General features: G+C 41.5%; 2 protein-coding genes across 2 annotated transcripts in view; one reads left to right on the top strand and one right to left on the bottom strand.

Moving 5' to 3' along the window:
• adi1 (acireductone dioxygenase 1) overlaps positions 1–24,370 on the top strand; it is a 263,833-nt gene that overhangs the window by 14,300 nt on the left and 225,163 nt on the right. The window lies entirely within an intron of this gene.
• The window catches only part of trappc12 (trafficking protein particle complex subunit 12), a 56,500-nt gene that overhangs the window by 8,945 nt on the left and 23,185 nt on the right, over positions 1–24,370 (bottom strand). Inside the window, exons 3-7 of the mRNA XM_061743009.1 lie at positions 16,844–16,957; positions 14,963–15,101; positions 3,917–4,029; positions 3,644–3,716; positions 1,096–1,169 (exon numbers count right to left, since the gene is read on the bottom strand). Of these exons, the coding sequence (XP_061598993.1) occupies positions 1,096–1,169; positions 3,644–3,716; positions 3,917–4,029; positions 14,963–15,101; positions 16,844–16,957 (513 nt within the window). The remainder of the gene's footprint in view (positions 1–1,095; positions 1,170–3,643; positions 3,717–3,916; positions 4,030–14,962; positions 15,102–16,843; positions 16,958–24,370) is intronic.

Consider the following 24,370-nt stretch of genomic DNA (forward strand, 5'->3'; position numbering starts at 1 on the left):
ATAGAAGTTGGTATGAGGTTGTGTCAGCAAGTGATTTTAATTATGATTTGTTACCAACGCAGCATCCTTGACAGTCTGAGAATTAAAGAATTAAAGAATAATCTTCAAAGAAAGGGTGAAAGGGATTTGAATATTTCTCCTCCCACAGTGCAGAATATCATTAAAGGAAGGGAAGCAAACCTAAGCTGAACACCTGTGATCCCAGTCATCTAGTTGCTTTTCTTTTTTTTTATTTTTATTTTTTTAACAAAATGATGCAAAAGCCAAATTCTGGAGACATTACAAAGACATGGCAGAGGAGGAAGAACTGGCTGGCCTGCCGTCCCCACATGAACCCAGTAGAGAATAAATGTTCAAACCCAAATGTGACGACGACAACCACGATGGTGACCCTGCACTGCTGCATCGTGTGGTGGAGTGATGGGACTAAACAAGTCCTGGAACTCTTCATCACTCCATATCCTTAATGCTACAATGCCTTTTAAGTGTGGAATAGCTTCCCTGCCTCAACTCTTTTTGGAATGTGTTGCATGCCCCGCCACTCTTACTGTCTCCAGATCCACATATTGGGATGGTTCTTGTATTTACCTCAAACTTTGCTCCTCATTTAAGATGATCTCATACAACGTGTGTTCTTCATGTGCTATTTTTGTCGTCGTTCAATTATTTGTGGGGAAATTCTAATTGTTTTAACAGCAAATAAATCCCGTGAATATAGAAACTCAGCAGTGAATGTGTCTTTTTAAACTGGTGATGGCAGTGTATGCTGAAGCCACCGCACACTGGTGTAATCCCACCTTTTACCTGTAGATGGCACTGTGTCTCTCTCTATGGGCTGATCTGAGCCCACTCCCCTCCACCTCCCCCCGACCCAACTCCCACATCCACTCACTCTCTCTCACTGACCAAGAATCCAATTAGTGGTCAGTCTGTGGGGATTTCACTGTGAATCCTCCACCAGCCTGGCATCAGAGATCTCTGAGACACGCACACACACACACACACTCGCAGCCAGACTCACACACACACACGGGAGCACATTCACTCCAGCCCACTGTGACACACAAACGTGGGCCGACAAACACACCCACCCACCTTCATAAGCAGCAGGCAGTTGGCCATGGAGTACATGACCCGACTGAGACGAGACCTCCACAGCTTTAGAGACGCTGCAAACACAAAGGGGAGAAGAAGACAGGGATAAGGGGGTTTAGTGACGTCCCCGTTTTCATAGCTCGTGTTTTCAGGGTATACTCTCTCATTACAGCCTGCACTACACCTGGTTTGTTTTCAGGCAAGGAAGTGAGGGAGAGACTGCGACACACACTTATTCTGCTGTGGAAGAGCCCGAGAGGATGTCTGTTACCATTCATCGTGTGTGTGTGTGTGTGTGTGTGTGTGTGTGTGTGTGTGTGTGTGTGTGTGTGTGTGTGTGTGTGTGAGCTGGGGAGAAGAGCTAATCACTCAGTAGGGTTCTGATGTGTGAAGGCAAGGCCCTGCATTATTGACTGGACTGTGGAGCGTCTGTGTGGGCAGAGCGAGGAGAGACAGAGGACACTGCCGCTGCGCTGCTTTGTGAGGGGAGAACTGAAGCTCACACTGGAACATGTGTCACCCTGCAAAGACAGACCCAATCCCACACCCGCACAGACGGCCACGACTGATACCATTCATTGATCAGAGATCGGAAAGACGGCACCAATCCAAAAATAATATTCACTTTGTGTTGCTCATGTTTTATTAGCTCTGCACGATTTATCCTGTTGGGATGAAATGTTGTTTTTAACGTATTTGAAGTGGAGGAAGAGTGATCCAACACAGACAGCAGAGATAGGCCTGATCAACAACTGGACCAGGAACCAGAAAATACGGCTGATTAGTGAGACCAATCTATTCACTTCACTGTTTCATGATGACTGTTCGATAAAAACATGAGAAATTAGAACAGTTAGTGTTTTATCAGCTTAAGCACGTTGTGACTTTGATGACGATTTAATGAAAACCGATAAAAATATGAAGATAATAAATTATAATCCATTACATTTATATCCATGTGATGATGTGTTACATTTATTTATAAAGTTAGGAAGGTAAAGTAAAAGCCTTGGATCTGGTACTGGATTGGGTGTCTGCTAATATTAAAATCCTGCGTTTCCGTTTCCGAAACTGAAAAATGTAGGACTGGTGCATGTCTCATTTGAAGGACTGAATGCAGCAGATATTTAATTATATTCTACAGTGTTTACATCTTTATTGCAAATACTCAACTTGAAATCGTCAGACTTGTTGTTTGTTATCCAAGCATTTCAAACACAATTTGATGGAATAAATTCAAACTGAATTTTGTTCAGGTGTGGTGTTTGCAGCAGGCTTATGTAAACGTACACATAATACCAACAAATACCATGATAATGCCAACAAAAACACCCACTAATCATCATATTAACATTAGTGGTAATTACAGGTTGAGAAGGGTTTCTCTATGGCTGATGCCGAATTACAGCACATTTATGATGCAGATTTATTTATTCATTCGTGTTTTCGATCAATATGTTGTGCTGATATTCTTTTTTTTGGGGGCGAGGGGGAGCCGTCGGTTATCAGGAACCAGCTCAAAGTTCGATTCCAGGACACAGACATGCTCTCTGCTTCAAGATTAGGATTTTATGTCATAATTATGGTGCACCCTGGAGGTTTTTTTAATCTTGTGTAATCATCGCTTTTCCTCTCCACCATCACCTCATGCTCGTCTTCCTTGTTAAGTGTCTTCAGGTGACTTTTATTGAGAATTGGTTTTATATAAATAAAGGTGAACGTAATTGAAACCTCCCTACAATAAGTAACATAACTGTTTCAAATAAGACATGAAGCACAAACCTCCTTGAATTAATTAAGCATCTACTAAACACCTTTAAAGGTTAAAGTTGAAGATGATTAATAAAAAAAGGTCAATAATCAGCTGACTAAAAAAGCCAACTATTTACCTATCCTACTTCTGTTAATAATATCAGAAAAAAACCCTGAGTTTTTGGAAAATTAAGCTTCACTGAAAGAATTAGCTCTGTAAGCTTTTAAACTGACAGATGAAACGTTGGAAACGTTGACTGACTCAAGTCGTGGCAGGAGAAGAGAAAAGATGATGAACAGATGGAATGTTCTCCTGTCAGACTGCATGAAGGTGTCGACCCAAATCTGAGATGAAGGCGCCGAGCCACTTCCCTCACACACCCGTGCAGATGTGAGTGGATTGGTAGGATCGATCCGTATTGATCCGCCTGGCGTGAAGAGCTGGAGAGACCATTTGATATTCAGCCCGAGTACAGGAGCAGTGAGGTGCTAAACACTTTTAGAGCACCGCTATGGTGTGTGCTTGGGAGTGTGTTTGTGTGTGTGGCTGAGAAATACTGCAGTCCTGCACCAGGTGTGCCTTTGCCTCTGTGTGTGTGTGTGTGTGTGTGTGTGTGTGTCTGCGTATTAACCATTTGGCCCGTGACCTCACTCTCCTCCCACGGCGTGATGCAGTCTGGGACTGAGGCCAGGTCTGTCGACTAATGCCTGTGTGTGTGTGTGTGTGTGTGTGTGTGTGTGTGTGTGTGTGTGTGTGTGTGTGTGTGTGTGTGTGTGTGTGTGTGTGTGCGCTTACCTTCCCTGTTTTCCTGTGTTAGGGTAACCATGCTTCCATCTTCAGCCAACCCCTTTTCCAGGTTCTCCAGAATCTGTCCCGATAAGAAGGGGATTTAAAGCTCAGTGGAGAAAGCTGCTTCTCTACCAGCCCACTTTAAGAATCTGCATTTTCAATAACTCTAGAATTTAAAATGGTTCCAATTTTTACAAGGTTTCTTGAAGGATTTCTCAAAAGTTAATGTTTGAAATGTGATGGTTGTTGGTGTGTTTGTGTGTGTGTGTGTGCACTGACAGCGAGGCAGACGGTTTTGAGGGTGTGCAGGCGGTCCAGAGCCTCCTGGGGCTTGGCCAGGTACTGGGGGAGCTCGGCATGCAGCAGCCGCATGGAAAATGGCACCATCGAGCCTAGACAAAAGGGAGAGACGGGTGCATGGGGGGGGAGGGAGGAGGAGAGATGAGAAGGAAACATGGTGGGATGAGAAAATAGAAGGAAAATAAGCGAGGGAAGGAAGGGAGAGACAGAAAGCTGGAGCGCACGTAGATGAGAATATAAAGCCATCCACCCACACACAGGCTGCACACAGCCCCGGAGGCAGGAACCTACAGATGGCATTGAGCTACGTATGGCTGCTTATTAAACCCTCTCATCTCTCCCTCTTTGTGTGCCGAGCAGCTCCATCACTCATCTCCGTCTCATCCCTCTGCCTCGACACCATTCACACACACACACACACAAACAAACACACACACCTGAGAGGAAGCCTATGTTCAGGTGAGTCCCCAGGCTTTGATCAGGGTCTCTTTGATACCGTCATCTGATCTGAACCCCAGCAAGCTCGTCCATCTTTGGCTTCTGCTTCCATCAGTCTGTATCTTAATTTCTCTGTTTTCTATCCGCTTGTGGTCTCTATCTAACCCATCTACAGGACGCAGCAACACTCCCCTTCCCACCATATATCACACTATCTGCATCACCATCCTATCTAACATGCTTTTTATCTCCATGCTGAATGGACTGCACTGATTTGGGGAGATTCATTATGTTGTCTCTTTGGGGTGTCACTGATTCTAATCAGATTGAAATTTACATGTGCACTTTCATTTTCATCCCTCCATTAAAATAGTTGTTTCTTAGTATGACATGTTAGAGCAGCCTTTTAACTGAGAAGAAAAACAACCTCAAAAATCAAAAGAATTCAGGGGAAAAAAACTCTCAAGATTCAAGTTAAGCTTATGCTAACTTTACACTTACCTGTTTCACAATTTATTTCAAGGCCACAGTTGGAAGGAAATCATAGGGTCTTACGCGAGTCCGTTATCGCTCTTATGATCTCATACTCTAAAGCAGGGGTCGGCAACCCAAAATGTTGAAAGAGCCATATTGGACACAAAAAACCAATATGTTTGGAGCCGCAAAAAATGAAAAGTTTTGTATAAGCCTTAGAATGAAGGCAACACATGCTGCATGTATCTATATTAGTTAGAACTGGGGGAATATTAAAAAGTCGAAATGTCGAGAAAAAAGTAACAATTTCATGAAAAAAGTCATGTTGAAGTACAATCTCGAGAAAAAAGTCGAGAAAAAAGTTGAAATGTCGAGAAAAAAGCCAAAACTTTGAGGAAAAAAGTCGAAATGCTGTGATTAAAAAGTAAAGGCAAAAGGAAGGAAAAAAAGAGAAAAAAGAAGTAAAAAAAAAAGACAAAAGGGAAAAAAGAAGAAAAAAAGGTCAACATTTTTTGAAAAAGCTCCAGGAGCCACTAGGGCGGCGCTAAAGAGCCCCATGCACCTCTAGAGCCGCGGGTTGCCGATCCCTGCACTAAAGCAACACCAAGTTTTTTTCATGTTAAAATATACATTTTAATTTAATTTGAAGGATATTTCCTTTCTTCCAGGAAGCATCATCTAGGTCTGGCATTCTCTTTTCCCTACAATTGGCTGAACCCAGCCAAAGTTATGGTGGGTCCCCCCGGCCTTGGAATCGCAGAGGAACAGCTGCTCAGAATTACAGACATTCTAGACAAGAATAATCCCACCAGAAGTGATGCAGCGAAGTTCAGAGCGCCTCACCCATGAGTGTAAACTCTGCTCAAAGATACAGCACTAACCGTGGTCTGTGAAACGTCTGCCCTTGTGGTGCTAGATCTTATTTCAGCCTTTCATACTGTAGACCATAAATGTTTCTTGATAGACTGGAAAACTGCGTGGGATTATCCGGTCCAGTTCTCAGTTGGTTCTGATCACATCTTTGTTGTTTAGGTGGGCAAGAATAAATCTGAGCTTCTTCTCATGAGCTGTGGAGTCCCTCAAAGGTCAATTCTTGGACCACTGATATTGGGCCTCTACATGCTTCCCTCAGGTCGGATCATACGTAACAAAGTTGCTCATCACAGCTACGCAGATGACACCCAGATTTACTTGGCTCTTTGACCAAATGACTCAGGTACATTAGACTCACTCTGTTAGTGCTTACAGTATGCTAATAGCTGGATGCAATCAAGTTTCCTTCAATTCAATTAAGACAAGACAGACACAATTCTATTTGGTGACAAAATAGAAAAAATAAAACTTGCTGCCCGGCTTGTGTCCAGAGAGCTCAAAATAAAAACCCAGGTTATAAATCTTGGAGTTTTAGCAGCCACATCAAGGCCGGAACTAAAACTGCTTTTCATCACCTCAAACAAATAGAGTTGGAGATACAGTATGATATCCTGAGCAGATTTAGAGAAGCTCATCCATGCCGTCATCTCCAGCAGACTTCCGTCATCTTCTGTCAGCTATTCCCCCCAAAAATTGATTAGACAACTTCAACTCATCCAGACCGCTGCTGCCAGAGTTTTAACAAGAACCAGGAAAACTGAGGACATTATTTCTGTTCACTGGATACCTGTTACCTACAGAATGGACTCGAAAAAGTGTTGTTAGTTTACCAATCAATAAACAATATTAGGGGCAGAACATATTTCTGGTTTTCTCTTAGAACATAGACCAAGTAGGACTCTGAGCTCTTTAGGAAGCAATCAGCAGCTAGAACTGTGGGTTCAAACCAAACCTATGCTGCACACAGATGGAGTAAACTTCCTATTGGTATGAAAGGCGCTGCAACTCCAGATACTTTTAAAGTTAAACTGAAAACTCTGATGACTTTGTTCACTTTGTCCAGTTTACTGAACTGTTTTTATGACTTATTTATTCTAAGCTCTGTTTTATTCATGTTCCTTTATAAATGTATTTCTTGTTATTTTATCATGTATTTTGTTGAATTACTATGCTCTTTTTGCATCTGTCTTTCATGTCAATATCTTTGCACAGCCCTTTGGAGTTGCCTTTGTGTATGAAATGTCTTATACAAATAACACTGCCTTGCCTAAAGATACAAGTCGATTTTAGAAATCATTTGTTGCTAAGCTGCATCAATTAGCACAGAGCAGATCGATATGGCTGGAAGTCACACAAAGAATGCCATGAAAAAAAAATTAATTTATAAGAGAAATATATCTTTACACAAGCTGATTACCCCATGGTTCTCAGGGATTTCAAAACTTAGACGGACTCTGGTCATTACGTGTCATGGACAAACTTTCTAGGGGCAGCTGAGAAGCGGAGGGGGTCTGGCTTGGAGGCCTCAGAATTAAAGTTGTGTCAGCTTTTTGCAGATGACGTGGTTCTGTTGGCCTTCAACTCTCGCTGGAGCTGTTCACAGCTGAATGTGATGCGGCTTGAGCGATAGCTGAGCACTATGTGAAACCAGCTCGGAGTGCTACAGTAGACGTGATGATAGAACGGACTGACTCAAGAAAGTAATTACAATACAAAAAGTGACTGACTGGGCGACAGTCCAAACGAGAGTAAATCAGTGTCATAAAAGTAAATTCGACCTCCTTTGTGTTGCTTTAAATGTAAAGTGGCAACATGAGCCAGTTTTTCCACATCTTGGCATCATCACAAAATCAAATGCATTTAATATTGTTGTACATCTTTAGTACTTTACTGGATTAACCTTCTGAGATCTTGATAAGTGGGTACATGGGTAAAACAAACAAGCATGTGTTGGATAAAACCCACTTTACCTCCATTACCTCAATTACCAGAAGATAATTCTTTTATCCTAGACACCAACACATTACCTCATAGTACATTTATTCTGATCAAATCTGTCCCTCCATCCTTGTTGCAGATGTGGCTACTACGTCAACATCTGAAGTGACAACTGCTGGAAACGGACTCGATTTCTGACACAGCCATTAGTGGTCATTTGATGACATGCTATTTTTCCCGCCTCCACGACAGCTTCAACTTTGAAAACCAGATGCTGACTCTTGGTCCTGACTGAATCAGTGTAACATGTTATGCTGACCTCAGATTAATGGATGACACATTCTCACACCGAAGGGATATATACGCTAAGGGCCAAATCCACAAAAGGATTGCGCGGCTTTTGCGGCCGCTAAACCGGTGCAAATGAGACAAAAAGAGAGCGTCTAATTCACAAAGCACCCGCAAAAGGCGAATTGCTCCACAAACTGCGCTGCCAAGCAAATAGTGGCAGTCTGCGCCGGTGCCATTTGCATGCATGCAAATTAGGTAATATTCATACATTCGGCGCAAAATTGCCCCCTTTCTATGCAAATGAGCCTCATTGCAAAAAGCGCCTAATTCACAAAGGCCAGGGCTATTTGCCACACGCAAAAATAGTGGAGCAAATACCGTCTTTCAGAAGCGTGTATTAAACTGCGCGCAAACTCCCCACTCCCCGTCAGTCTCTGTTTATCTCTCTCTCTTCAATATCATTCAAGCCTGTGTGATACTGAATGATATTAAGGGTGAAATCTACAGTCAGACATGACTGTACACAGTCAGATCAAGTGGGGTTGTGGACTTATCTCGGATTTAAAAATAAAAATAACAGGACGGAGCTGCAGGATTCATCCATACAGTAGGGGCTGCTTTATTACAAACAATTCCACCATATAAATATATAAATCTAGAATGTGTGTGTCTAACAGCTGACCTGTAGGTGTGTGTAGCAAAACAAAGAACATGAATTACCATTAGATCCTGATCTGATCCCGAACCAGTGTTAATGAAGTTACTGGTGCTGTGCCTTGTGCGTAAATGCGCACAGCCTCTTAACATTTGACATTTCATTAGCTTATGTCATACAGACACTGAGGTCTTTTGATGTGTGTGTGGAGATGATGGCTATGTTCTACCACACGATGGTGGCCAGTGCACTCTTTTTTGCTGCTTTGTGTTGGGGGGGCAGCCTTGCAATCAAAAACACCAGGCGACTGGACAAACTGGTCAAAAAAGCGGGCTCAGTGTTGGGCAGGAGTCTGGACCCGCTAAGATCTGTGGTGGAGAGGGGCACACTGGAGAAGCAGGAGCAGCTGCAGCGGCCGGCTCCGCAGCCTCCGCTCACTGCGCTGCAGAACGGAGCGGTTCAGGAGATCCTTGCGTCCCCGCAGCAATAAGACTGTTTAAGTCGTCCTGAACTCAGTTTCACACACTCACCTCTGCCACAACTGGACTATATTTTAGTTTGCACTTTACATGATATTTGTTTAAAAACCTTATATGTTTATTTTAATATTATGAATGTGCTTTTATTGTCTGAATGGAAGTGTGGTTGATTTTTATGTTTATGTTTTGATGAGCTGCTGGACGGTTGAATTTCCCTTTGGGGATGAATAAAGTTCTATCTATCTATCTATCTATCTATCTATCTATCTATCTATCTATCTATCTATCTATCTATCTATCTATCTATCTATCTATCTATCTGCATGCGAAATACTAATAGCCTACAAATACGTGAAAGTTGAGGCTATTGTGCTCTCTGCAGTTTTCATTAGGGACCAATCTGTGTGCTGAAATACGGAGAACACTGGAAACAGCTCCGCTCACTCAGACAAGTGCAAATTGCACTCAGCCGCAAAACTTTATGGGCGTGTTTGCTCCAGTATATCATTAGAGCAAAATCTTTTGTGAATAGGACCTTAAAGCAGGGCAAATTGCGGGCGCTAATGCAGCGCAATTCACAGCGCTATTTGCGGGCACAATCTGTTCTTTGTGGATTTACCCCTAAATGTTTTATGTCACAAAGTAAATATTTTCCAAAGGCTGGAGATCTTGTGGGGTCACTATTTCATGAACAAGAAACGTATATCAGTTACTGACAAATGACGTCTGAGAGTGACACAACTTGTGTGAGGCAAGTCTAAAGAATGGATTAATGAATTGAAGTACAAAATTCAGATTCAAAATACTTTAGTATTCCCTGAAGTGAAATTAATTGATAATTAATTGACAAATAATTAATTAATAATATAAAACAAATCTGATTTTGTCATTACAGGCATAAAAAAAAAGTAAATAAAAAAATCCTTCATCCACACCTAACAAGTGAGATCATAGAAACTCAGGCACGGCTCACAATTTTCTTACAACTCTTACAACAACTATGACTTTAAAATTCTTTGTAAAACTTTGTTGTCAGCAAAGTTTCTAAAGTTTTTGCAAAGTTTGTTAAGAAGGTGCTCGGTACTATCTGTCTTGAATATGTCCATCTGCATTCTGGCCAGAGTGTCAGTCTTAAATAAGTAATTATTATCTAACTCCTTTTCAGTTGACAAGTAAAAGTAAATAAAAATCCGAAAAGATAAAAGGCATGCTGTCAGTGAAACACTGTAAATTTAATATATTAGCCCATTTCTATTCAACTAAATTCTAAACTTATCCACACAAAAATACGTTTTTTAAAGAAAAAAAAAAAGGAAAATGTCAAGATTATAGACAATCTTAAGAGAAAGTGTGATTAAACCAGCTGCTTATGATTCCACAAAATGAACATTTAGCCCAATGAATTGTTTAATTTAATAATAAATGAGACATTAAAAAAGAACTTTGAATTCTGCAGAGCATCAGACGTTGGTTTGTTAATTAACTGATTTTACCCATCTCATGAGTTTCATCCATTAAATCCCAAAACAGTTTTTTTTCTTCATTACAATAAATGAGGCACATTAAAACAGCGGGAAAGTCTGTCTGAAACGAGTGTTGGGGTGTCCACACTGGTCGCAACACAGAGTAAACTCTGTTAATGGTAGATACGTCTAATTTATTGCTTTTTGTCATGATCAGAACTTCATGTCCTCGTTCATTTTCAAACACTTCCACTACCTCGTCGCAGACGAGTAAAGCAGATTTGAAAGTCACAGACTGAATGCTGTATTTGAAGGCATTAGAGGCAGCCCCTCCCCTCCCCTCCTAAGTATTCTGTTAAGACCCCAAATTCCTGAAGAAGGTTTTTTTTGCCGTCAGAATGCGGCTTATGTTGTTTATTTTGGTCCTTGGGATTGTCCTTCGGTTTGTCCCAGCAAGCTTCTTCTTTTCTGTCTCCTCATCTTTTCCATCTCTTTACTCATCCATAAGAGTTGACCATTGTGAAAAACTTTTCAGTACTTCAGATGGAAGGTATTCAGTAACTATGGCAACAGCACTGGTAATAAGAACCATAGTGACTATTGTAAATTACCTTTAATATGAGCAGAGTATTTCTATAAATGTGTGTAACCGAGCGCTCAGACTGTCTCATGTGTGTTGGTGTTGGAGACGATATGTCCCTGCGGGGTTACCGTAGAGAAATATCATCTCCAACAACAATGTTTTCTCATTAATGTTCTTTAAAGCCAGGTTTTTATTTTATTTGTTATATATTAAGCGGACAGATATTTAATGCTTTTATTTTGAAGGCGTCTCGCCTAGTAGCAGTAGCAAAGTGTGTCGCAAGGCTAAAAGTGTGTCTTGAATGCTAAAGTGTGCCTAACTGAAACAAAAAGCACCTGGCTGATAAGGGGCACAAGGTTTGTTTTGTTTGCAAGTTTAATGCCGTATTTATATCCAGTTTGAGTTTGGTTGCTATGGATACTCTCATATATTGTGGTTAACGGTAGCTGTAATTCCCGAGCGAGCGAACAGCTGTGTCAGTCTGTATTTAAGTTAAATGAAACTTACATGAATGTAGTAAGAGTAACTATTTTATTTTCTTCTTTTTATATCTCTTACGGTGTGTTTGCAGTGTGTTTCCATCTGTTAGAGGGAAAATATGTACTCATGATGTGGCCTGTTTGATTTGCTTTTCTCACCATTCCTTGCTGCGTCATGTGAGCTGTGTCAAGGTCGCCTCATCTGAATCCACTGTGCAATGATGTGATCCACACCACACCCACAGCACGCCTACTTCCTGATTGTCTGCAATATACACCCTTTTCTTCTGTAAATACACACCCATTTTTTCATGTCTTTAAATAAACTTTGCTGGGGGCAGGAGCGGTGGTAGCTCGCTGCTCGTGCACCTACCCTTGCATGCAAGAAAATAAGGTGTCTCAGCCTCTTTCTTCAGATCACTGAGTGTTTTTTCTCTCTAGCATTTATTGGTCCATCGAGCCGGATCCCGGACTTCCAGTCAACGCCGAGATTAACCACCACTGAAACCTGTCGACAGTCATCGCTGAATCTGCGGTGCCAAAACCCTGGGACGTGAATTCATCCCAGGTCGGTGGCCTTAGTTTGGTCCTCGACGCCGGCGGGAAGCTCAAACCAGTGATCTCAGAAAGGGTGAGATGTAAAATTGGATTGAAGGATCGAAGTTACATTAGTGTTGGAAAACGTCCTGCAGGCATAGTGACGTAGAATCGTCAAATTGGGTTGATTCACCTTACGAATTGGCACAGATTACTGTTGTCATACTCTATTTGACCCGGTCTTTGTACGTTTTGACCGTATAGAAACGTAATTTTTGCCATTGTATGAATGAGATGTGTATGATTGGATTGACTGTTCACGAGCGTGAAACATATCAATCATTTTTTTTATTTTACCTGTCGTAAAATCACGTAATGACAATTGACGGTTTCAACAGGTTGGGTTTTGGCCCGTAAAATGAGCACCGCTGTATTTAGATACAGTAGAAGGGCGTGTTCATGAACCTACTGTCAAATTGTGTGTCAGTGACATTTTACACAGAATCATGAGTACATATTTTCCCTCTAACAACATCCAAGTAACTGAACTGATTTTTGTGAGAAACAAATCTAAGCCGTAATGCGTTTGTTGGTAACCACATTCAGAACAGTTTACTTTAACAATTAGATGTAATATAATCCAAGATGTCAATATTCAATTAGAGATATTTAAATAACCCCAAGGCTTTTGCTGTATGTGTGAAGTTATTGTACAAATGTTTCAGAATTGGACTCAAACTTTCATTTAACAAACATATTAATAAAAGACAAACATCGATTCCTTTTTTAACTGCTCAGTAAATCCCGGTTCTTTGAAGAGGAATACACAGGACAGCCGTCTCTGAAGGCGTACACAAAGTGTGATTGTGGGTAATAGATAGTCTATACAAGCGATGGACCGAAGAAATGTTCGACTTCTGATGCCAGGCTACACAGCTTACACCGGTTTGTCTCTGAGCATCTACTAGGGCATAAAGCGTTTAATATTGAGCAATGGAAAGTCAATCGGTGCTCCTGTCAGAAGGCTGCGTAGTGTAGCTCCGAGTGTTGTTCTTTTTTTAATGTATGACTGCGTGTGCAGCTGTGTCTCTGCTACCGCCTTCACTGTGGTAGCCCGAGGGGCGAAGCGGATCCAAAGTAATGGGAATACATTAGAGAGCAATTCATGCAGTGCAAAAAAGAGAGAAAAAAATAAAACCAAAGAACTGCTGGAGACAACGAGAGTTGTTGGAGCTCCCCAACGATGCAGTCTGATGTCAAGCTCCTGGCAGAAACTTTTCTTTGAATATTTAATAGAAGAGTGGGTGCATGCTTTTGCTTACCGCCGCCCCCCCACAAAAAAAAACCAAACAAAAAAACAACAAAAAAAACGTAACACAAACAAAAAACAAACAAATATAAATTAATAAAATCAAATACAAAATTATTTTGGCTGTTAATGATACATTAAAAACTCAAATAAGCAATGGCAATGCCCAGGACTGTCACTTAGGTAGGAGCACTGGGTGATGAAAATGGGGGAAAAAAAAAAAAAAAAACAAAAAAAAAAAATCGGGGATAAAAATATATTTAAAAGAAAAACAAAAAAAAAAACTTAAATAAGCGTCACATTGCCACAAAAACTTAAATCCCACGGCTTTATATCGACCACATACCAGTTAGTACTGCTTTTGCCAAAAAGTAGTATTCATTATGTAAACAATCCCACAATCCGCAGTAAAAGGAACAAAAAAAAGATGGTGTGTTACTTCCAGTGCAACGAAGCAGTCTGCCTCAAATACTCTCAACTGTAATCGTTGACCACAGCGGTCACAAAAAAATGTTTTCCAAAACTGAAAATGGTCCACGAATGCAGAAACGTGGCACAAACTGCATTGTTTGTATTAATGTTCATAATTTCATTAACTATCCAACTTTATAATTATTCAACACTTTACCAAAGAATGATATCTGTTCTCTTAAAACAAAACAAAAAATTCCTTAATTTCCTTTATATTTTAAAAGATGTTGCAAATCCGAGATTAAGAAGCAATTTCCTCCAACTTCCTTTTCCTTCTTTAACTGGCCTCAGAGGTTTTTGCAGTCAGGGAAATGCCAGGTTCAAAGCTAATGATCCATCCTGGCTGCAGGGTAACTGAATCTGCCCACTTTACCACAACTGCCCCCTGACAAGCTCCAATCTAAATTCTTTAAATTGACCAAACAACGCAAAATTAGAAAGGGGTTAATTCAAGCATCTCAGTGTAATCTCCTCCTCTTCTACACTAACTTAATGTTGGTTTCAACCACAATCACTGATCCTGCTATGAAGAGCACATTAAAGCCACAAGACATTGATTTGACTCATACACTGTATTTTTATTGACCTTTTCTAGGATGAATTGTATTATTTCTCCTCTCCTAAATGTGTAAGCTTTTGCTAAACTAGCAGTAAATAATATATCTGATACATTTATGAAGGATCCCTTATGTGACTGGGCATAGATGAGTACCGGTCATTTCTAGTACCTGTCTCTTACTGGGTTGGTTCTGACGAGCTACAGGAAAAACACAGCCGGTATCTTTAGTTCAATATTTCTTACACGGTATTACTGAGAGACACTGCTTCATTTCTACCGCCTTTGAATGATAATGCAGATGAACGTGACCATGCACTCATCAACAGTCAGTTAATGTGAGAAGTGCAGCTGAGGAGGATATGTGCTGCAGTCTTTGATGTGTGATCAGTCTAAATGACGCTCCTCCAAAACAGAAAGCAATAACGGAAAGCTTCATTACGTGAGATGAATATGTTTGTGTGTCGCCGTTCACATACCTCTCCTCCCTGGGTAAACGCTGGCATAGAACTCGTAGTAAAGATCTGGATGATCCAGGTTGCCAAAGGGTTCAAATTCCATCTCAGCATTTTGGAAAAGGTTCAACTTGCTGAGCAGAGCGAGACGCACAAACCAGAGCTGGAACGCACAGAAACACACATCTCTGTTTCTAAAATGTATAAAACATCCATCAAAAAGCAGCAACAATGATGCATCATCTACTCACAGCTGTTCCTCTGACTAATTATCATCTACTGACTACTTATATGTGTGCACTTGTGTGTATCCTGACTTCAGTAATCAATAAATATATGAATTATGAAAAAACTGGTGCTGGTGGAAAAAGAAAAATTAGCGGCAACAAAATAACAAATAACATTGTAACATTTTCCATCAGTAACTACGCTGGTGCAGAAACCTTTAGAAGAAAAACTGAATCAAAAACGTTTTCAACCTGTGAGTGGTACTATACTTGTTTTATTGTATATCTGAAAATGAATTTACAGCCAAAATTCAGTTTTACTATCAAACCAACTCTGATCAGCCAGAGGAAACACAAAACATGTAGCGCCTGGAGCAGCCGGGGCCAAGATAGACGGTAGAAATAGATCAAATGGACCCTGTATGGTTTAGGTTGTCAGTCTTGAGTCTCTGTCTTTGGGCTTTAGGGTGTAGTTACTTTAAAGGGGACCTATTATGGCATCTAATGTTTATTTTAAACAGGCCTTGAATGTCTTAAAAACAAGCTTTTGATTTTTTTTGCTAAATAAATTAGAAATTCAGCCTCTGAGCCATGTCTTTATCTTCCCATTCTCTAACCTCATTATCTATGTGGGATTCTGAGTGGGCGGGGCTATGATAATGAGGCTCTGTGCTGATTGGCTGCCTGAATGACACGATACACCGCTACGAGAAAATGTCGGAAGCTCCGGCCGGCGGAGTTATTTACACCGTGTCCTAACTGCATGCAATGCGAGCGAGCGCCAGCGAGAAAATCAATTCCATTGCTTTATTTTCAATTGGAGTGTCCTAACTGGCCGCAGCGATTCGGCGCGCCATTTTGAGCTGAACATTTGTCCGACACCCTGCTTCTATTTTCTTCCAGTCGCTCGCGTTGAAAGCCGGTTGAAAGCGCTGTAGGAAACTACAGAAACCTCAATAAAGTGGCAGCTGCTGGAGGGAGATGGATAGAGAGCGTCCGATGTCACGCAGTGCGACGCGATAGTCGGACGCTCGCATGCAGTTACACGGTTTTATAGTTGTGGGCGTGGTTTGCATTTTGGTTACGTAAAGAAAATGCGCAGAATCTGAACGGCTCGTAGATCCACATCACACTGGACGGCTCATCCGGGCGGCTGTACAGGCACTGCAGAATTTGGTTGCTTTCCTCCTTCTCTGAGTTGGCAGGCTGAGGGGAGACCACTTTATATATGTTAAAGCAAGAAAAAACGTGTTTTTCATAATAATAGGTCCCCTATAAAGTATGTGTGATTGAAGATTTTGGGGTGGAGTCTCTGTTTGTTTGAGGGTGGCACTGCCTTCCTGTTGAGTGGGCTATATATATATATATATATATATATATATATATATATATATATATATATATATATATATATATATATATATATTGATGCAGGTTTACTCACTTATGACTATATAGGTCATATAGTATGTTCACTTTTGTGAATATAGTATATGGAAAAATGTATAATGTACATGCATAATGTTGTAATTGAGAAATGTTACAACATTAATATCCAACAGGACACAACATGCAAACAGGTTTTCAGTGTAGTTTATTTGAAAACTCTTTTCAGAGTTCAGAAGAGGCTGCAGACACAGCGTCCTGGATGGAGCAGGAGAAGTCCCCGGCGTCCTACCTGCAGCGAGTTGGTGGTGTGGGAGCTTGGCTGGCCGGCCTTGCCGTATCCCTGACCATGAGCTGTCAGCAGCCGGCCCGTCAGATCCACCGCAGCGCGCCAGTTTTTACTGCTCTGCAGGGGAGAAGAGACACAACACGTCTGAGATGAGGCACGCCGACTGATCGAGCAGCAATTAACACGTTATCACCAGACAAATGCTTCTTGACCTACTTAGTCTTGTAAATGAGGGACACTTCTGCCTGTCTTTCACGTTCATACAATTTTGAAATATTGTTGACAGAAGTCGTGGTCCAGGTTCAGTCATTTGCAATGATTGTGGTGTATTTGGTTGACTCCAGTCTCATGGAGCATTTCAGAGGATTTTTATATTTTTTTTCCAAAACTGTAGCAAGTTCAGGACCGCTCTCTCTCTCTGACAGTTCCTGTCTTATTATTTTTCTTTTTTTTTAAAATCCAAACCTTGAAGCTAACACGTCTATATTTTTCCTTTGGAGATGAAAACAGGAGGATTGGGTTACAATATTGCAGCAGTGTGCTGTACTGCAGGTTGCGTTTGGGATAAAACAACATCTATACGTTCTGGTAACACCATATACGCTCTACCAGCCTCAATTTGTCTTTGTTGACTTATAACAGTCTGCTCAGCCTTGTGATGATGATGTTTTGGATTATTGGATTAATTTTGTTGCTCCAGATGCTTTGTTTGTTCTTCTATGACTGTCTTTACCCTTACAGCCTGTACAAAAAAAAAATAATAATATAAAAAAAAAGAAAGAAAGAAAGACAGCATTGATGTGATGTCATGTTTGCTCTACCATGATGTGGTGGTGGCCATCAAAAAAACCCAAAACAATTTCTAATGCCCAATACTCAGTCAGAGCTGGCAGAGCGGACAGTGTTTTGATTCTGGTCAATAGAACAATCACTGTGTCACTGGTTTTTATGGCATTTACATCAGCAAAAACACCTGAGTGTGTCTGAATATGTGGCAGCATCCTTGCAAAAGTTCACCTGTAGTGTGACCTGCAAGGACACTCGTGACTTTTGTTTCCTTGCCAACTGAAGTTATAGTCCCTCTGTTTGCTTGATCACACATTCCTGAACAACAGGATCAATGAAATGTGGTTACTAGTAATAAAGTTATGCTTTAGGCATTGGTACCTCTTAAACACAGATTTAAATACAGGCAATAAATAGGTTTAATATAAGTTTAAACTTTGTATGAAACTGATACCTGTAAGGGTCTGCAGAGAAAAGTGCATAGAAATGTGTATTTTAATGTATATTTAATAAGAAATAGTGGAAAAATCAAAACGCAAACAAAACACATAATTCACCAGTATTTCTGATATAAATGGATGCTAATTGTTGGAGATCTTCAGGCTCCCAGTCAAGGATGTCACACAGATAACTGCTATCATCTCTGGATATTTTTTTAAAAATTTAATTAATAAAAAAATGTATTTTAAACATGAAATGGATTGTTGTGTTATTAATTGAACTAACAGATGACTCCATCTGGCTCTGGGCAGACCTGGAATGGACCAAAGACCGCGCTGATAATAACCCAAGACATTAACCAACATCATAACATTTTCCTTCTCCTCATTTCAGCCCTCTCCACCTAAATGTCATCTGAGAGAGGATGGAGGAATGGATCATTTCAGAGCAAATGCAAAGCTAGTTTTAGTCATCGCCATAGCTTTGTGTGAGATAAGATGAGCAATCTGAGGGAAAGTGTGCATGTTCTTATCAACTGCTACGCTGGTTTACACGGTCCTCTGCTCACCTTTGGATTAACCAGGTTTCTGAACAACGGATGACCTGAACTCCCACAAATGACCTTCAAAGCCACTTATCACAAAACATATGGGGGACGTCACAAAAGAATTGGTCTAGTTCTCTTTATATAGTCTATGCAAATACCTCATTGTTTGTAATGTCTGTTTATGAGCTTTTCTATAACATTGCAGTACTACATGTTGGCAAGTTTTTATAATCAACATAATCGATTGTGATGACAAATCATGGCAGCCATAGTTGATAAACAGCACCGGTATCAAACATCCACCTCCACATCTAGAGGTGCAAAGTAAAATTCAGTATTATCCAAGTGTCTATGCACTCACTAACAAACCAGCAGTGATGTCAGGAGGACAAAGTCACCACACTGGAGCAGATCTTTGCAGCATCTGCTTCCACAGGAGGTGGTACGGTAGGTAGGAGTGGACGGGGGTTGGGTGTGTAGAGTCACCTCACCCCATCAACACACATGACAAGGTCGGCTCTCCGATTGGGTCCTGAGCTCCGTGCCATCCATCACAGCTGGGAAGCTAATTAGCAGAGCGAGGGAGCAAGAGGGTAACTTTGTTTCAACTCGCATTTATCGCAGAACTCATCATCGTTCTCTGCCACTCCCTGTTGCAGCTGACTACATCTCCTTATTCAGCCTTTTTTCCCATTTTTCCTTCTGCTTTCAGCTGTCTCCCAAACTTTGCTTTCCTCATCTATTCAGTTCCTCTTTTCCTTCTCTCCATTTGATGCTAATGTCTCCCTCCCTTCTCTTCCTGCTGTCAATGTTTCCTCATATATCGCCGTTTCCTCATCCCACCCTCCTTTACTCCTCTCCCCTGCCCCGGGCCAGTAGCTGCGCTGCCTCTGAATCTTCATTAGAGGGGGAAATGAAGCTGAAAACGAGGAGGCAGCCTAGATGGCCAAAAGCAGCTGCAGTCTCTCTCTCTCTCTGTCTCTCTCTCTCTCACACACACACACACACACACAGACACACACACACACACACACAGACACACACACACACACACACACACCCTGCCGTGAGCTACAGTATGCCACGGGTCATAAAAAGAAGACAGGTGTGATGGTTTCCTGCTTTGCATGTCCGATTGAGACACAGTCATGTGCAAACATCAGTACCCCGTGTTTTAATTCTATGCTGCATTTTTTCCCCCTCTTTTGGTGCAAGAAGATAATAAGAATCATCCGACTGCAGTGACTCTTAGAATTTGGCAAATACAGCCTCAAAAAACAGCATTTTCACTGTGCCATTATTCATTGAACAAAATGAAGCCAAAATGGGGTTAAAAAACAAACAAACCAAAAAACAGCTGGGCAATAATAAGTACCCCCATGCAGGGCCGCCGCAAGGGGTGTGCGAACCGTGCGACCGCACGGGGCCTCGCGCTATGGGCCGTTTTTTTTTTTTTCAAAATTTTTTTTTTTTCGTTTTTCTTTCGTTATTTCCCTTATAAATATCAACAGACACATTCCATTACAGACCTAAATGTGTATTAGTCTGTGCATATCAATAAATATATGTGCAATGATGCGCGTGTCTGTTGTTCAATACAACTGATCAGACCAAGCGCAGACACAAGCTGCTCTGATCCAGACGGTGGAGTTGGAACAAACTGTCACACAATGTCGAGAGAACGAGACAGATTCAGGAAATTTCCATCAGGGGATGAAAAAATTAAAAAAAAATAAAGAAAATGGAAGAGTTTAATGCCTCTCTGAAAGGCTCGTTTGATAAATTTGTTACAAAAATCACCAATCTGACCGGGTCTCAAGCAGCCGTGGGGCCCCGCGTCGAGAAAAGAGATGATGATGAGGCAGGGGAAGGTATCCAGTATTTTGATAATTGGAGAGTTAAAATTGCACATATAGACACCCGATCCGACCCGAAAAACCCAAAAAATTTCGCGCTCGCTCGCAACGCTCACGCGCGAGGGCCCCCCCAGCCATTTCGCACAGGGCCTCGCAAATTTCCCAGGCGGCTCTGCCCCCATGATTCACTTGCTTATATAGAGCCACCTTTAATAGCAACAACTTCAAGTAATCTGTTCCTGTATGACTTCAGTCTTTCGCAGGATTTCTGCTTCATTCTTTTACAGCTTTGTTTCAGCTCACTGAGGTATTTGGACATTTGCTTTTGCACAGCTGTCTTAAAAGGCCCTTCAGATATGACGCCCACCCTGGTAGGGCACATAGAAGAAGAGACATATTGCATTCATGCATGCATTTTTGAGTTGCAAACACACTGTATCTTTCTACCTGTCAATAAAAAGCTATGGTCTTAGTTGTACTAATGAGGAAGACGAGGGTGTGGGTCCATGTTATCCTCAAGCTCCCAGGAGTTAGGAGGGTTCAGGCTTGTCCTGGAGCTATAGCGACAGTTTGACAGTCTGCAGGGAAAAAAAAGCACCAAGGCTCACAAAACAGGTTCAAACTGGAGTGATCAGCGGCGCGTTTTACTGCTTTTACAATCCCCCCCTTACGTAGTTGGGGTGGCCTGCCCTCTCCAGGTGGGGAATCAGATCCTTCCCCAAGTGGAGGTGCTCAAGTACCTCGGGGGCCTGTTCACGAGCGAGGGAAGAATGGAGAGGGAAATTGACAGGTGGATCGGTGCGTCGTCTGCAGTGATGCAGACACTGCACTGGTCTGTCATGGAGAAGATTAACCAGTCGATGGACGTTCCCACCACCCACGGTCTCGAGCTGAGGGTAGTGGCAGAAAGAACTAGATCGCAGATACAGGTGGCCCAAACCAGTGTAGGATATCTGGACTCTTTCTAATGCTGTTCCCCCTTAGCGATTTCATCCGTTGCAGACGAAAGATGCACAATCGTGGGAGAAAATGAAGAAAAAAGAAAATAAATCACCCATAATAATTTAAAAACGTGGTGTGCATCTCACAGTGAGACAGGTGCCGAGCTGAGGGATAGAAACCGTCTGGCGACCACAGAGAGGCTGCGACCGGCATGAAACGGTGTCAAAAAAGTTGCCAATGAAAATTGGCAACTGTTTGGTCGCAAATGACGTGTTAATGCGACCCAGCGCAATTCCTTTCACCAAAATTGGAACATAAAAGAAATTTTGCTTTATGAGACTGAGAAAGAATTAGATTTGGTGGAGTTGTGGTAACAGAATGCCATGTTAACATTTGAAGATGTGGCACATCATAAATATATCACCAGACATGCAACTGGAGGAGATTCTGCTGCCAAATGTGAATTCTAATGCTGGTAAAAGGACTGTTGTGTTCAGGGCCATGTATGAGTGGAATTCATTTCCCAAACACATCAAACAAACAAACAAACAAACAGCATAAGAACATTCAAACTATTAGTTAAGCAACATCTTTTGAATCAGTATAAGTAACAATTATAGAACATTGAAAAGAGATCACTTAAACAAGCAGCTTGCTGAGGCTGATGGTCTGACATGCTGGAAATTGAAACATAGTTGGTTATGACTGTTGTTGAATGTATTTTTTTTTTCTTTCTTTTTTCTGTATTAGATCAGTTGTGGAGTTTGAGACTACGGATGAAATGAAATTGTGGACTGTTCTTCAGACTTTTTGACGACCTCAGATGAACTCTGCAACTGTGCAGTGTTTTTGTTTAGTTTTGTGTTATGTTCTCATTTCGCTGTCTTCATTTTGTGGAATGTCTCTGCTTTTTTGCAGAGTATTTTTAGTTTGATATTCTCTTTATCTAGTGGAAATGTATTTGTTTTGCTTTTATTATGATATGTTTAGTACTGTATTATTTTAAAATGTTGGCGGACGCCTCTCACAGCAAGAAGGTCCTGGGTTCTATTCCCTGCCGGGGACGCTGTGGGCGCTGAATGCATGTTAAGTTCCCCCATGACTTCAGCGCCCACATTTTAGTGCGTGTTAAGTTTCCCCACAACTTCAGCGCCCACACCCTGGGTGGGGATGGCCAAAGGGCCTTTCTGTGTGGAGTTTGCATGTTCTCCCCGTGTTCCCTTGGGTAGCTAATGTGAGCTACTCTCACAAAAACATGCAGCAGTCCTGGGCTACACATGCCCCCTCTGGCCAACCGGGGCGCCAGATGAGATGGGGAGGATCTGGCCGGAATAACGTGATCCTTCCACGCGCTACATCCAGCCGGAGAAACCCCACCCTGTCTGGTGAAAAGAAGCAACTGCTCACTCCTCAGGTTAAGGAGGAGACCTGAGCTCAGTGTAGGGCCTCCCGGGGTTGGCAATGCCCAGGACTGTCACTTAGGTAGGAGCACTGGGTGATAAAATGGGGAAAAAATTGGGATAAAAAAAATTTTGAAAAAAAAATGTTGGCGGACCCCAGGAAGAATAGCTGCTGTAGCTAATGGGGATCTTCATTAAAACAATTAAATAATTAAACATGACGTACGTATCTGCAGCCTGGGACTCGTTGTGAAACTGACATCCAAAGTGGGTCCTGAATCACGGCCTACAACACATTCTTCTTCACTGATCATTTTTAAAGCATTTTCAACACATAAAAACTAGTGCAGACCGGTTAATTTTCACTTTTTGCTTGTTAACCGCTCCGCATGCTGATGATGCAACCTACATCCTGCCACATCCAGTCTACGACACGAGGGAGGACATGAGACCTCTGGTGAGGATTCCTCCTGCACACAGACACCACCCTGTCAAAGCCTCTCAGTCGGCCTGGGAAAGACCTCAGAGTTCTTTGCACAAACCAAATTCCTCTTTTTGCTGGTTAATGGTCAAATAAAAATGAAAAATACACAAAAAATTAACTTAAATCTATACTTTTCAATAACATGGACAGGACAGAGATGTTTCTTGTATTTTTGTTGGCTCTTTAAACATCCATGGTGGATCTTACCACCACCGTGGTTTGGTGGTCGCGTTTCTGATCCAAATGGTTCAAATAAGTTGTGTTCATGTGATTAATGTTCACGTGAGAGGGCTGAGCGTAATTTCCTGCTAGTAGATAAACCAATCAGCAGAGAATTGATTCTTTACATTTTATGCCATTCTATATTTTTTTTTTTATTTTATTTTTGTTTGGAATCACATGTCAACAATATATACATCTTTATCGCATAGTTACTTGTTTCAACACAGTGCTCCAATGTGCTCCAAACATGTTATAACAGAACACATGAACATGGGGTGTTTTCTATTATAGTAATACAAGAAAATAGATACTTAAAGGAGCATGAGGCTCCTTTTAAGAAATGAGACTCTCTAGCACCACCCTTCACCACGACGGCTGTTGGGGGTACTGCAGCCAACAGTGAAGCCGGCACGGGAGAACGGGGAGAACGTGCATGCAGCGTCATGTGACGTCACATCCACAGGACAGCGCAGGAAATTCGGCCCCACAATTGCAGCACATTTTGCAGCACACAGCCTGTTCAAGGCAACGGAGAGATACACTAGAGGAATAATTCTTTTGGGTTTGGAACGCTTCATCTGATATTATTACTAGAAAACTTAAAACGTATACGAATTTTTTTCATAAATCCTGCCTCAAGCTCCTTTAAAAAGAGGTAAAAGAAAATAAAATTAAACAAAAGCACGGCGTTTCAGGGAAATATATTTTCCATTGCTCCCAGATGTCTTTGAATTTAGATTGCTGCAGCCTCATTGAGAAAGTAATTCTTTCCATCACAAATATATCATAAATTATATTATACCATTCATCTATGGATGGGATGTCTGGCTTAAGCCATTTCTTTGTTATTGC

Source organism: Cololabis saira, chromosome 16 (genome assembly GCF_033807715.1).
Source record: "Cololabis saira isolate AMF1-May2022 chromosome 16, fColSai1.1, whole genome shotgun sequence".
In the NCBI taxonomy this organism is placed as follows: Eukaryota; Metazoa; Chordata; class Actinopteri; order Beloniformes; family Belonidae; genus Cololabis; species Cololabis saira.